The following is a 15,188-nucleotide window of genomic DNA, read 5'->3' as shown; positions in this document are numbered from 1 at the left end:
CACAATGCCCGAAGATGCCGAAAGATGAAACCAGGTTCACAAAAAATTTACTAAAATGGCATAGGAAAAAAACTTAAATTAATTAAAATATAAGATATCATTGATATTTTGAAAGGTAAGTATTAACAATTGTAATATTCTCATTAACCAGCTTGTGTGAAAGTCGTTTTTGAGAAGCTCGAGTGACCTAGTCTTACACCAATCACTAAGATCGGTGATTATCCGTGATTTAAACTAAGGTGTAGTTTAATTTTACAATCACGCAGTAGGCTCTTTGCATAGTTAGGGAAAGTTAACCAAATATAGTAATTTTCACGAAGAAGGGAAAGTTGAGTATTTGTTGGTGATGGTGAAAGGGGTGTTTTTGTTTAATTTGTATCGCCCCAATGTTCTCAGACAAATCTCTAATATATCGAAAATATAAACGGCCGTTATTGATTCCAGAACACTCAAATACAGTGCGATGATCAAGTATAATCACACCATACAAACATAAATATAAAATACATATCATGTAGTAATAGTTTTTTGCTGTATATTAATTAAGAATTATTTAACATGCATAATTTGAAACCATCTCATTCACGTACACACTAGAAGAAATCTTTAAAAAACAAATACTAACTTGAACTTGTTCCTGTAACTACTGGATTTGCGCAAGTGTGCTTTTCCAAATAAGCTATAGGAATTTTATTTAATTACGACGAATTTAAGCAGCAGTCCTTGCATGAAATGCTTATCAAATTTCGTTAATAATATTGATTTCAACCAATTAAATGCCTTAAATACTAACAGACATCATGGATTAGTTCAAATATTTAGTTTTTATGACGTTTCTCACTTGCTAATAATTCAATAAACTATTTCTTTTAAGAATTTTACATTTTCAAAGCTTGTGAATTATTCGTTGAATAAAATAAATATTTGATTAAAGAATTATCTGTTACAATCACATACATAATATTTAACTTTGAAATCGATTGACTTAACCTGTTCACATAAATACATTATAATATTAATAAAATTTAATATATATATAAAATTTCAAAAAATTATAGGTTGTACATATTCTAACCATTTTACTGAACGTGGTACTGCTTAATAGGTACAATTCGAAGGCGCAATAATTCAATTTCAATTTATTTTTAACATATTTTGGACATTACAAATTATAAGTTTAAGACGTTCACAACATGACATATAGAAACGAAGAAGTATACTTAAAACAGTAAGTGTTACATAAAAAAGAGATAGATAGTATGTTATTAAACCGTAGAAATATGTACATACAAAAATATTAATTAGATAGGTACAAGGAAGTACACCGGATGAGTTAAGCAGACCCTATTTTAATAATTTATAAAACAACGTCCACCTATACTCATCCTCACGTAGGTGGAATATATCAACACCCGAAGCAATTTCGTTGAACATAGTTATCGCCCTCCCAATTGGGTTTACCAGTGGCAGGTTGGTTCTGCACCTTGGGAGAATAAACAACTGATGTTCTCTACTTCTAAGATAGTTATCAGGGACACACAGGTCAACACTGCCCAGAATGGCAGAGTTCTCATTTATACCTCGTACAAGTCGAAAAAAATACGTAGCCAAATAAAGATTTCTTCTAAATTGCAAACTGCAGTATGTATACATGTCGACGATGCAACATGGGGACATACTATTACCTATACTACGCCGGCAAGTTTAAATAATATTATTTTGTTTGCCATGTAGATATAATCTATATTTAAATATTATATCTATGTATTTATATTAAAAAAAAACTTAAATGAATTAACCAATCAAAAAGTTACTGAAAAACAACATAACTACACAAAGAAGAGAATAAATAAATACTATTTAACGGCCCACGTGCTCGTCGTAGGTCAAAATTGAGTTTTTATTGTATTTTCAAACCATCATCCTGGACACTCCTTAAACGTTGTAGATAATCTATTTATATAATTTTGAAGCCTTATTATCCTTTATAGTTATTTTAAACATTTGATGACTGCATAAAGTATTTTTGTTACATAAAATAGTATTCTTTTAAACCTCTCGCTTTAATGTTTTAGAATATAAGTAGTCATATTTCGGTACATAACTGTGCAGTGGTGTTAAGATTTTTTACGTTCATTAATTTTTAAACGCATTTATGAAACCATTAGTATAATTTATTATGAGATAATTTTTGTAAAATATTCACGATAAAAAATTATATTGATAATCTCTGTGATCCCAAATTTGACAAGAATTAGGCATTTTATTATTCAAAAAATCCGCAAGATTAACACATTTGAAGATGATTCTAAAGATACTTATTATAAGCTATGTCTTTGACTATTCAAGTGTGATAAACATCTTATGAATAATGATTGCTTTATAATAATTATTGACCTAAGAATAAGGTAGTGTTTTTTTGAAATACGCCATTTCTTTTGTCATTCCATGGTGGTTAAGCTACAACATACGGCCGTAGCCATAAATTGACAAACTATAATTAAAGTAGTAACTCAATTTTGACCTTCGACGAGCATGTCCCCCCTTAATAAAATATTTAATTAAACGAAAAACAATATTAATATGAGTGACGTGCGGTAACTTTTACTTGTAGATAAGATGATGATGGAAAAAAAATATAATACCTATGTCAGTAGCGGAGACTCCATACTAGACTATAAACTGGCGTACACGTCACACGGAAAGTATTATGCCATCGCGTTCAACTGTTCAAGTTTTCAATGGGAGGGAACGAGATGGATGGTGAAGCGGAGGGGAAAACGGCACGCCAGCTTACAGAAGTTATACTTCTACATGTCTACATCATTAATTATCTTATATTCTACAAAAAAATATATAATTTGACGACATCTGCAGAAGGATGGAGGTAGGCTGTTAAGATCTGACATCAATTAGACCCTGCTTAAACGATGAGATGAAATTATATTAACAAGGTTTTTAAGAGTCAGTGGTCAGCAATTCACCCATCCCATTGGGTCCGTTCAACAGTGAAGCTAAGTTGTGTAGGTAACACCGTCATTACTATAGAAATAGTAGCCTTATGAAAATTGGTGTTTTAATTTTTGTATTTTACGGAGATAATACATAACATCGCAAGGCATTGCAATTCAACTAATTAGAGGTACCTAAAGATGGTGTTATCACTCTAAAATGAATAAAGAAGTTAGACCTCCAATAGAAAAGTAATTAACAAAATGGTTGTCTAATACTTTTGTGTGGTGACCCCCCTTTTTTTTTCTTCAAACAAATTGTTTTATTTCCTAAATCCAAGAATCCTAAATCCTAAAAAAATAAAATCCCTCAATTATACTATATGTCTACGAAATGTCTATATCTGACCATCCCTACGTTATACTACTTCTCAGTACGGCAACCAAATTTAAACACAACATAGTTAACCATAGTTTCCACTAAATTAACTATTTTTACTATTTAACACAAAAACAATAAATTTCAGCAACACATGCTCGCAGTTTATAAATGACTGTAGTCATTCAAATTCATATTTAATTCAGCCGCAGAAACCTCTAACCTTACTCTAACGTATATTTCGGAGATATAAGCGTACCGAATGCTTTCTCAGTCGCACTTATGGTTTGTTTCTGTTCAGGTCTTGTTGGTAGTAGAATTTTTAATCAAGTAGCTAAAATAAAAATAATCAAAATAAAATACTATTTATTGTAAAAAAAAAACTATATCAATATATAAAAATGGTGTCATGGTAGTTTTATATTTGTAATATGAACCCACCTATTGACCTTGTAAGATGGCCATTGCCCATCAGAACATATTATAAGATAACGCAAAACACAAACACTACTGATAAAAAATGTGACTGACAAGAATAAACTGTTGTAGAGTATTTAGTCAATTTAGTGTTTAAGCTTACCTACTATCGCGAAAGTCGAGTGTGTTGTCTTCAAATGTGAATGATTTTGCATGGCAATTTGTCCAGAGTGCAATAGTATATGTTTAGATGCAGTTTCGTCAAGACGGAGAAGTCTCAATTAGAAAAGTCCCGCGAAATTCAGCAAGTAAGCAATATTTTTTTGTGATTTTATATTATAATATCTTTGCAGTATTTAATTTTTCGAACGAGAGGTAAAACGCATCACCTTTCTCCTGTATTGGCGAAGAGTGGAGGTAAGCTGTATAGATTCTTCATAAAAGTTGACACAAAATTTTGTCAGTCATACTTTTATTTGTTTACATTGAACTAAGTATACAATTTGCAGATGGTACTGGTTAGTTTTTAAGATTCAATTAAACCCTGCCTAAACCAAACAATAATAGTTTAGTTATGCTATGGGTGATCCGACAAAAATAGTGCACATTTTTCAGTCATATGTCATATTTGTTCACGTTGGCTTCAGAATACATATTACAGATAGTGTAGGTTAGTTTTTTTTAAATTATAAAGCCCAGCCTAAACAAACCATAATCGATAAAACATATTCTTATATCTATAAAATATCTAAAACTATGTATGGTTTAATGGCATAATTGTACATATTTTATAAATAAATATAGGCTTAGATAGGCAGGGTTAATTGAATTTTAAAAACTAACAAACACAATCTACACATTGTAATCTTAGTTCAATGATTAAACAAATACGTTTAACTGACAAAGTTTAGTGTGCACCATTTATGTTGGATCCTAACAGCCTATCTCCATCCTTTGCCAATGAGGTACAATAATACATTATTGGACTAAATACGCGACATCAATAATGTGACGTCATTCATGTCAAATCGTTAAGTAATTAAAAGAAAATTCATATAATTATTATAGTGTATATCAGTGCTCCGAAACCTTTTCGATCCCACAGTAAACCAAAAGTCTTCCCAGAATTCCACGGCACGCCACAAGTAAAAAAATATATAAAAAAGTGTATACACCAAAATTAAGTAGGTACCTACATACATCATTTTTAATTTGATAAATAGTTAAATATATAAAACATACGAGTAGGTAATAACTAAATGCACATATTTAGTATTTACATGTATTTGAATTGTCAATATAATATACCTATGTATTTACTTATTTATAAAATATAACATAATTATTATACAATAATAACTAATAAATGTGATATCAGAGTTTAAATGAACATAAAAGTTTTAAATTTGGCTTGATATTTGAATGAGCAACCCGAAGTTCTTGGCCAAGACCCTACCCTTCAAGCGTCAACTGCTGATCATTTTTAATAAGAACTAGAGTTGAAAAACTTTGCTCAAATAGATATGTCGTAGAAAATGGGAGTAGAACTGCGATAGCCTTGTCGGAAATCCAAGGATATTCTTTATTAACCGAAATCCAGAAAACATTCAATGGAACATCGGCGAAGTTCAGTTTTAGCGTCCTGTCGTTCCCCAATTCAAAAAAATCCTCTCGAATTTGTAGTAAAAGTGCTTCTATAGAATTTTCGACAATGGTTGCAAAAGGATTTCGAATCCAATCGTATTCATCTGTATTGATTGTATGAAAGTAGTGATCAAATTTTTTTTGCAGCAAAGTTAAATGTTTTTGTGCCAGATTTGAAATAAATGGCTTGTTTTCAATTGTGGTCTAGTAGGTCCTTTGGTACATTTGTAGACATCCTTGTCTTAACTCCTTCTGCCAAAGTTCTAGTATATGTTTAAATTGTTCTAATTTATCGGAATTTGTATTATTTTATTAAGTTCATTCAGGTGGTCAAATATATCAGCCATGTACCTACACAACTTTGGCCATTCGGTGATTATTTTCGATAAGCTGGTGTAATTCGGGCATGTTTTGATTTGGAAGAAACGTACACACCTCGTGGCGAAGCTCAAATATTCTAGCCAACTGTGCTTCGGGATAGCCAACATACTTCTGTGTAAAACAATCATTCACGAATTTAGAGCTCTTGATTTTATAATATGTATATATGATAGTGATTCGCTCATCGTTTTCAATAGTTCCTCTGGCAAGTTCCTGACAATCAATGCTTCTTGATTAGACCGGGATCCCTGGATCCTGAGCTATTTTCGATACCTATGAATCCCGGGATTGATAAACATAATTCAGAAACTTTCGGGATTGAACTTTTTAGCAATTTTTATGGAAAATAAAATAAAAACGAAAATATAACAGAAAAAATACGTTTAATAACAAATAACTACATTAGAAATAAACTGAGTTTGAATGAAGTTTGATTTATACCTATGTGTAAGTTGCCGATTCATTTTATTTTTTCACATAAATTAATAAAAATGAGAAAGATTCTAAAAAACAATGCTTCGCACTATTAACAAAGTAATTCCAACATGATATCATACGTTTCACGGCAGTTTCATATTTGGCTTACTAATTAGATTTATGAAGCGGAAAGGCGATAAGTACAACATGATTTGCTTTACTATTTTAAATCTCGCTAACCCATTCATTAAGTCTTTACTATCAGAAACTGAAATCTCATATTAAATTCACATTATTATTTATATTACAATATTATTTACTCCATTAAACTTATGTATTTCCGAGATTGAACGTATACAATATTAACCATAAATGTCTTAAATTGTACAAGATTTATTTTTGACCGATTTTATCAATGTTATTTGTAAATATATTTTTTTAATATTAATAATGGAAAAAAATGACAATCCCGGGACCAGTCCCGGGATCCCGGGATTGTCAAATTGTAATCCCGAAATCCCGGGATCAGAATTTTGGCTCGGGATTGGATTCCCTATTCTCGATGTATGCAGCAGTGTGTAATTTGTATTGTACGATTTTGTATAAATATAGATTACATTAGTCATTTAACTTTAAGTTAATGTGTGATTTATTTATTACCACTAGGGCACTGATAAAAACATGCATCGTGCAGTGCGTGCAGTGCCCAATGATGCATAAAAATTTATTTTATTACCATTTTTATTATTAAACAGACCATTTAAACAAAACGAAAAAATAACTTGCGGACGAGTCGTGGCATCATACTAACATTGCCGCGACCACCGGGTTAAGCAAGTATTGTATAACATGTATACAAAATGATTTGAGTTTTTTTGAAGCAATGCACCGCGGCACACTTTGCATCGTCTCGCGGCGCACCAGTTGCGGAGCACTGGTGTATATCATGGCCGTATCAATCGCCAAGGCTAAGGGCAGTGTAATACTCTACAGTAGCGTTTCCCAAAATTTCCACGTCAACTATTCAGGACTTTAATTACTTTTTTTCCGATCATGTCCGATCCTAATAGGATCATATGGCGTTGTAGAGATTTGTATGAACAGATTTTGTTTTTTTTTTACGAGAAATGGATGTCAGCCACTTGCTTAACCTATTAGGTCCATACCCTGACTCACACACAAATTGAAGAACAATATGTGTACTTGCCAGACCCAGGATTCGAACCTAGTCCAACGCTTAAGCCGCGCGGCCACCGTGGGTGTTAATTAATTGTGTGTTAATTACTACGACAAGTTAACCATCTGAACTGTCAAAAAAGTGCTACCTCGTAACAGCCCCTCTCTTGGCTGTGTTAATTCTTAGAGCGAGATATACTACGTCAATTTTACATATTGAGAATTGAGACGCAAGATCCTTATATTAAAAAAACATAATTACTGTCAATAATATCAAGTGGCTAGTAGTAACACAACATTTGTTTTACTACATGCTGCAATCGCAGTGACACGACTAATAAAATTGTAGGTTATGTTGATATGTTTGACGTTTCAATACAAAATTTTGGTGTTCGGGTAAATACGCCAGCACGAACATACCCGAATTTTACAAATTATTGAAGATAACCGCCGATAGCCCTCGATACCGCCTTGTTTATGATATGTCTTCCGTATTCATTTGGACCCATGAAAATAATGACAACGTGCTAAAACGTTAACTGATAATAATGAAAAATGTGATAAGAATAGCTTCGCTGGACTAGGTAGGCATCATGCGGCTTGATCTTTTCGATGCCGTCCACGATTAATCGCGGCACGCCCATGTCTCGAAGACATTGCGGTTTACGATATCACTTATCAATACAATCCGCGTTATCAAAGTAATAATAATATTGTCTATTACAAACTACCTTCAGTGTGCTGCAGTTGTTTCTGGATTCTATAACTAAGAGCCCTATGCACAATCGTCTGTCATAATTACAACAAAATTACAACAAAACACTATGCAGAAAGCCTTTCATAGTTATGATCGAGTTGTCTATGGTCCACCAAATCTGCAATAGCTTCGTTCTGTTTTTCTATTGAAAATATTACCGTATATAAAAATTCTCTTTTTCATAATTTAGGTAAATTATTTTGTAATTGTTAAACGATGAAATAGTGAGTCGTGTTTTCATGTGTTGTAATAATTACAAATTAGAAAGCGGACCTAATTGAATTGTGAATGAGGTGTGGATCAACAAAATATAATATTATGTAAGTAGACATTTTCGTAATCAGTTAAGTGATTTGTAATTAATACTGTCAATTAATAATAGTCGCGAAATGATACATATTACGCGCTAATCGCAAACAAGCGATTGTAAGAATGTATGCCTGTAGTAGCGTTGTCAACTCAAGTACCGTTTACATGATTCATTTTTGACGATCATCGCGGGCTGAAATTATCTCCAGTGACCTGCACCGCGATTTCCTAACTCTCGTCTCGTGTGGCACCAGACGAGATGACGTAATTGTGACGTCACGCTCGAGGCATGCCGACCGCGCACAGAATAACCATAGAAAATTTTATTATGATACACCTATATGTGTATGGTGACAATGAATAGCGCCGCTGTCTGACCACTCGCTATTTTCTCGAATGCTATTATCACTCCGGTAGTACGTCATAATGATGTCATATGACGTCATCTCGACCGGGAAGCTTGCACTCGCAAGTTCTAACATAGAGCCCCTGTGTAAACGCACATTCATCAACGAATCAGCGAAAGTGATTATCCGGAATCAAACTTGAATGAAGTTCAACTTGTTCTACTTATGATCATTTTTTGATCACTATGGATGATTCCGCGCATGCGCACTACGCTCTTGAGTACTGTCATCATATTCCCCATCATATTGCGTCACATTACCCATGGTTTTATCCACCAATGCATCTCTTCGTACCCCTCTTTCTCTCGATGAAATTTCTAAATTCATTTAACAAATTTTTTGAATTCCAACCTACACCACAATTACACTTGGAGTATTTCACTTACGGTGACACGACGTGTAAACAAAAATTTGGATGATCACCCGCGATTATCAACCGCAGTGACTCGTCTAAATGAGCCTTTAGTGTATTTCTTGCCAGATCTTCATTCATTTTTGAATAGGAATCTAGTTTGCAAAATTCGCACCTACGTATGGCGTTTTTCGACACCGTTAGTAGGTTAAAATATCACATAATAAAGCTAGAATATTACACCACATTTATTTTGTTTGAAAAGCAGCACGCTGGTAAGGGATTGCAATACCGGTATCCCAGTATTTTTCGATACCGAAATACCGGTTTAAAAAATCAGACAGTACCGATATATTCGGTATTAAAAGTGGAAACAATATCTTTTAATTAACATAAAAGGCTTAACAAGACTGTATTTTTTGTCAGGTTACGCGATGTCTGGTTTACTTCCGTGGCTATTCACCGTTCTTGGTGACCAGCAAAGGCACGTGCTATAAAATATTAATATCTTAAAGAGATTTTTACATATTTTATGTATACTTTTATTGGTAGATACTTCTGTTTTCTTCAATTATTTTACGAATACCGGTATTAATACATCGTGGTTTGTTTTTGTTCAGGCCTTGGTTGTAATCTACTTTGTTTATTTTATGGTTTCTGTCTATTTTTTAGGAAATAGCATTATATTAAATCAACATTACAGATATCTAACAAACGAAGCATACTTCACCCATAATCATGGACGTGGTGACTATGGCAGGGTCCTGTGCGGCACCTGGACCATTTTCTTCAATGATGATGACGACATTCAGCGCACTCTTGGCGGCGCAGTGCGACATACTCAACCCAGAAAAATGGCCAGAGGATTACACTAACCAGCTTCTCGGAGACGGTAGTATAACATTTTACAACCTTATATGAATAAGTTTCTTTATTTAATTACTTTTCTTCAGAGGCGAGTAATTGTATGTGGATGCCCAAAGCCTTGGCAGGTAACGAGTACCCCTTAAGGTCTAAGGCGTTATTAAGTTAAACTCTTATCTTCCCGATTTATATACCTATATGTATATTATATGCCTTTCAGACTTGGAAAATAACAGCAAGAGAAAATCAGAGGTTAGAAACTTTTGAAATATCGTGCAGAAGACGAATGCTAAGAATCACGTGAACTATTGACTCACTACTCAAAGAACTTGAGAACGATTCAAGAAGGACTCTCCTCGTTTTGTTTTCACCGAATTTCGTTTTTTAGTCGTTGAGAAGATAGCAATCTGGAAAAACTCGCGATGTTGGTTCACGTCCAATGTCGGAGATAGCGAGGAAAAACTCCCTCCAGATAGACAGGCTAAATCAAAAATTTCATAGGTTTCACATTGATAAAGATCTTGCGTGCCGCTGAAAGAAGAACGGGATGGAGAAAACCCGTAGAGAAGACTGTGAGAAGATCAAACCATCTGGATCACGATACTTAATTATGAGTTTATGAGGTCTCGACGAAGAAAATGTATACCTATCCGAAAATTTCTTAAACTGATTCACATTCTATATGTTGGATATCAGCAAAGATCTTTATTGGACAACGTATTTTTTAATAATTATGGCATACTTCTGCTAGTATCCTTGACAGAAGGAAAAAGACAAGAAATTGGATGCATACGTTTTTTTGCGCCATGATACCAATGACATTAATATGGACGAAGCATCTGGAAAAAAAATGACACTCACGTTTTTGTCGGGTCTGCCGAATGGCATAATCTGTTATAACGCCATTACAATAAAGGTGATATTGCTATAAATTCTCGATGCTTCTTGTCGGGTCTGCCGAATGGTTCGGTTCGAACGGTTTCGCTCAAACGAACATTGATACTAGAAACACTGTTCTAACGCCATTACAATAAACGTGATATTGCTATAAATTCCCGATGCGTAATATCGCATAATGGATATAGCGCAGTGATGCCAACCGTACTATAATCATAGTACAATACTCTAATTTTGATTCCGCAAAAAATGTAAAATACTATAATTTTACGCCAAATATACCAAAATACTATAATTCTAAAGGATTCAAGGCGAAAAATGTTCCTGTACTATATATTTTTTAGAAATACTATAATTTTTACCCCTTCGTACTATAATCAGCATAGAAAAAGATGGCAACACTGATATAGCGTGACGTCTACCTATGGACGTGCGAATTTTACGTTTGAATTTACTTGATAGCTACTATTCTGAGTGCATCGTCCATTAATAATGTCATTGCATGATACCCAATGACAATATTGTGGATATTCAATAATAGAGGAGAAAAACTCAGGTTATGAGAAAATCACATGATCATATTGTGACCTTACCGAAAATCGAAGTCGGGGCCCGCGGATAAAACACCTTTCGCACTGGACTATGGGTTGTTTGTTTTCCCAATGCAGTGATTCTAGATCGATATTTTTAATTTTTAAAGGATTTATAAAAAATTTCATTCAAAGTACAATTTTTAAGAATCAGTGCTGAGCTATGTTGCTAAGTAACTGTCATTTCCCAAAAACTATTCTCATTTTGTCTGAAATAACGAAATCTGACAAGAATCCCTCTTGAAAAACTTGATACGAACAGAACCACGATACATAATAATGCATATTATGAAATAAATATAAAAATGTTCCAGGACTACAAGAGTTTGATTTCGTGGTGGTTGGGGCTGGATCAGCAGGTTCTGTGATTGCGAACAGACTTACTGAAGTAGACGGATGGAAGGTTCTTCTTGTGGAAGCAGGCGGTAATCCAACAGCCGAGAGTGAGGTAAGTAATACAAGTTTTCATTTCACTATGATTTATTTTGGAAACAGCAAGAAAGTCGTTTGAATAGTTCATCTTGGAAACAAAGATCTGGTCTACCAGTCGGAACAAATGGATATATAATTACCGGTGAATAATTTCAAATAAGGTACAGGAAAAACTAAAAAAGAATATTACGAAACCTCATTTAATTGGTCCCTAAATTCAGAATATTTTACAAGGTAGATTATGAGTCTCATGAAATCAACAATCCTCAACAGTATGGGGCGGATTAGGACGATATTGTTATTGTTCTCAATACTTGAAGAGTTTTTTTTTAATCTGGATGATAATTGTGACCATGGAAATATAGATTTTCCGACGCACATACTCAATTTGCTCTCTTAATGAATATTATGAGTTTTTGTAGTTAACCATCATAATGTTTTTGGGTAAAATTCTTTCTAAAAGTCTTCCAAAACCGGTTTATTGACAAGAGAATAAACTTTCCAGCCAATATATTAAGATAAATAATTATGGTGAAGGAACATAATATTGGTAGTAATATAAAATCTACTCTAACCAATAAAAATATCAAAATATGAATGCCAGAATTCCCCATCGGACACATTAAAACATCACAACAAAAGTCAAAATAAGAAATTATTCCCACTTTAGGTAACGTACATTGCCCAGAAGTTCCGCGTCTCTTATATTTTATTCATTATTATTTAAAAAAAAAAAATCCTTGAAATAAACAGACCGACATTTTGAAATATTAACGGTAAAAAACCGTGTAAGAGAAATGACAAAGATTTATTTAAAATATTTTTGTTAGTGGCAAACACACCCTGGGCCGAGAGAGGTGCGAATCGAAAATCGTAGCAGTCAGGGCGGCTATTTGTTAAAATTTTTTAGATAATCCTACTTAGGTAACAAGTAATATAATTATAGACGACCAAATAAGCATGTCTAATAATATGTGTAATATTATGTCCCTTCGATTTCAGTGGTCTGTAGTGGCGGTCGGTTAATAAAAAAAGCAAACCTCCTCCACCTGGATAACGTGTACCCAGCCTTAGCAATGGTTTCTCAAATGTTTACAAGGATTATTAGTGATTAGCCCTTCATAAAAGTACCTCTAACATTAATCTGTAAATAATAATTAATAAACTCTGCGCAAAAGTATCAATTTTAAAGTCCGGTGTTGTCATCGCGTTTACTGAAAAATGACTCCCTATACTAAAATCTCAAAAAATTAAAGATTTGTGAACACCCATACATACAGTGGATCTAACTAGGAGGAGTTATCAGTAGGTATAAGGTTTAGTTCACCAGTTCACTATTCACAGTTAAATTAAAATGACTCGCATTTGTTACAGATTCCTGGGATGTTACTTGGGGCTTCACTCACAGAACTCGACTGGCAATATCAGACCGAGAAAGATGACAGGGCATGCATGTCGATGCGAGATCAACGGTGTGCATGGCCCAGAGGGAAGGCATTGGGTGGCTCCAGTGCTATAAATGGCATGATCTACATAAGAGGAAACCGGAAAGACTACGATGACTGGGAGAAAATTGGCAATACAGGATGGGGATACAAAGACGTTCTAAAATACTTCAAGAAGAGCGAACACATTGATGCGGAAGAGATATTAGAAACAGACTATGAAAAATATCATGGAACGGGAGGGTATTTGAATGTTGGACGCTATAACGATACTCCGATTTGGGGGGAGAAAATTTTTGCAGCGGCCCAAGAGCGTGGGCACAAATTTATAACTGATATCAACGCGGGAGAAAATCTTGGATTCAGCAGAGCTCAAGGTAACGTAAAACATGGAACTCGTGTTTCATCTGCAGCAGCATTTCTTGCTTCAGTCAAAGATCGAAAAAATCTTTACGTTGTAAAAAATGCGATGGCAACGAAGGTCAATTTTGATGCTGAAGGTAAAAAGGCTGTAGGAATATCATTAAAACTGAAAAATGGAAAAGAAAAGATGATCAAGGTGAAGAAAGAAGTTATTTTATCAGCGGGTGTAATAAATTCACCTCAATTGTTAATGCTGTCAGGAATTGGACCTAAAAAGCACTTGGAAGAAATGGGAATAAAATTAATCAAAGATCTTCCAGTAGGAAAGAATCTACAAGATCACGTTTACGTTCCCGTATTTTACAAGGCCAATGAAGGAGTAGCTAAGGAGTTGACGGCGGATGATATTGCAATGACAGTTGCATTATACTTGACTCAACGAAGAGGACCATTAGGTTCTGTAGGTGTACTGAATATTGTCGGTTTCGTCAACACGAATAAAGATGGATCGCTTTTCCCTGATATCCAATACCATTTTCTCACTGCGACGGCTTCTGACAAATACTTATTGCCTCTATATTATGACAGCCCACGATATAATGACGAGTTGATTAAGTCTTATGGGGAAATAAATAATGGATCTGAAGTGATTCAAGCGTATGTGACTTTGCTAAAACCAAAATCAACAGGCAAAATACTGTTAAGGAGTAAAAATCCTTTAGATACACCAAAAATTTATGCAAATTACTTCAAAGAAAATGAAGATATTGAAGTGATCCTCAGAGGAATTCAAGAAATAATGTTACTAGAAGACACGGATACATTCAGAAAAGAAAACGCAAAGCTAGTAAAGCTACAACTAAAAGCTTGTGATGAATATCAATTTAAGACAATGGACTATTGGCGGTGTATGATTAAACAAACGTCGTCAACTCTTTACCATCCTGTAGGAACAGTGAAGATGGGTCCTTCTACTGACAAGGGTGCTGTTGTGACTCCTCGATTGAAGATCATCGGGGTCGAAGGTCTGAGAGTAGCAGATGCAAGCATAATGCCAGACATCGTCAGCGGAAACACCAATGCTCCAACGATAATGATTGGAGAAAAAGCAGCTGATATGATCAAAGAGGACTGGTTAGACAGACAGGCGAAAACCGACTTATAAAATAAACGTAAATTTAAATTTAAGAATAAAATAATTCTGTAGCTAGCATTTATATTTCGATTATATTAAAGTTATAGTGCAAGTCGCACCGCACCATTGAGAAGTATTAAAATGAATGACATGACGACATGAGTTTAATAACACAACCATGGACAAACATCACCCAGACCATCAAACAAACCGAACCACACCACACTCGGTCTCAATCGAGTGTATCATGAGTTCCTATATTCGAGTGTGAA

At 34.2% G+C, this 15,188-nt stretch overlaps 1 protein-coding gene across 1 annotated transcript; it reads left to right on the top strand.

Moving 5' to 3' along the window:
- The first annotated feature begins 3,886 nt into the window (after positions 1-3,886).
- On the top strand, positions 3,887-15,094 carry LOC147069506 (glucose dehydrogenase [FAD, quinone]-like). The gene is made up of 4 exons (XM_085950427.1): positions 3,887-4,055; positions 9,894-10,082; positions 11,856-11,989; positions 13,348-15,094. The coding sequence occupies exons 2-4, from the start codon at positions 9,929-9,931 to the stop codon at positions 14,944-14,946; spliced, it is 1,887 nt and encodes a 628-aa protein (XP_085806553.1). The 5' UTR covers positions 3,887-4,055; positions 9,894-9,928; the 3' UTR covers positions 14,947-15,094.
- Positions 15,095-15,188: the final 94 nt, after the last annotated feature.

This window comes from Rhyacophila brunnea, unplaced genomic scaffold, assembly GCF_057557595.1.
Source record: "Rhyacophila brunnea isolate RB1 unplaced genomic scaffold, BYU_Rbru_1.0 scaffold_23, whole genome shotgun sequence".
Taxonomy (NCBI): Eukaryota; Metazoa; Arthropoda; class Insecta; order Trichoptera; family Rhyacophilidae; genus Rhyacophila; species Rhyacophila brunnea.
This window is presented reverse-complemented; position numbering and strand designations above follow the sequence as displayed.

Excerpts from the sequence above, each read along its gene's own strand:
- LOC147069506 (XM_085950427.1), top strand. The coding sequence starts at position 9,929 with ATGGACGTGGTGACTATGGCAGGGTCCTGTGCGGCACCTGGACCATTT. Across the intron at positions 10,083-11,855 it reads TAACCAGCTTCTCGGAGACG|GACTACAAGAGTTTGATTTC; the intron begins GTAGTATAACAT and ends AAAATGTTCCAG. Across the intron at positions 11,990-13,347 it reads ATCCAACAGCCGAGAGTGAG|ATTCCTGGGATGTTACTTGG; the intron begins GTAAGTAATACA and ends CATTTGTTACAG.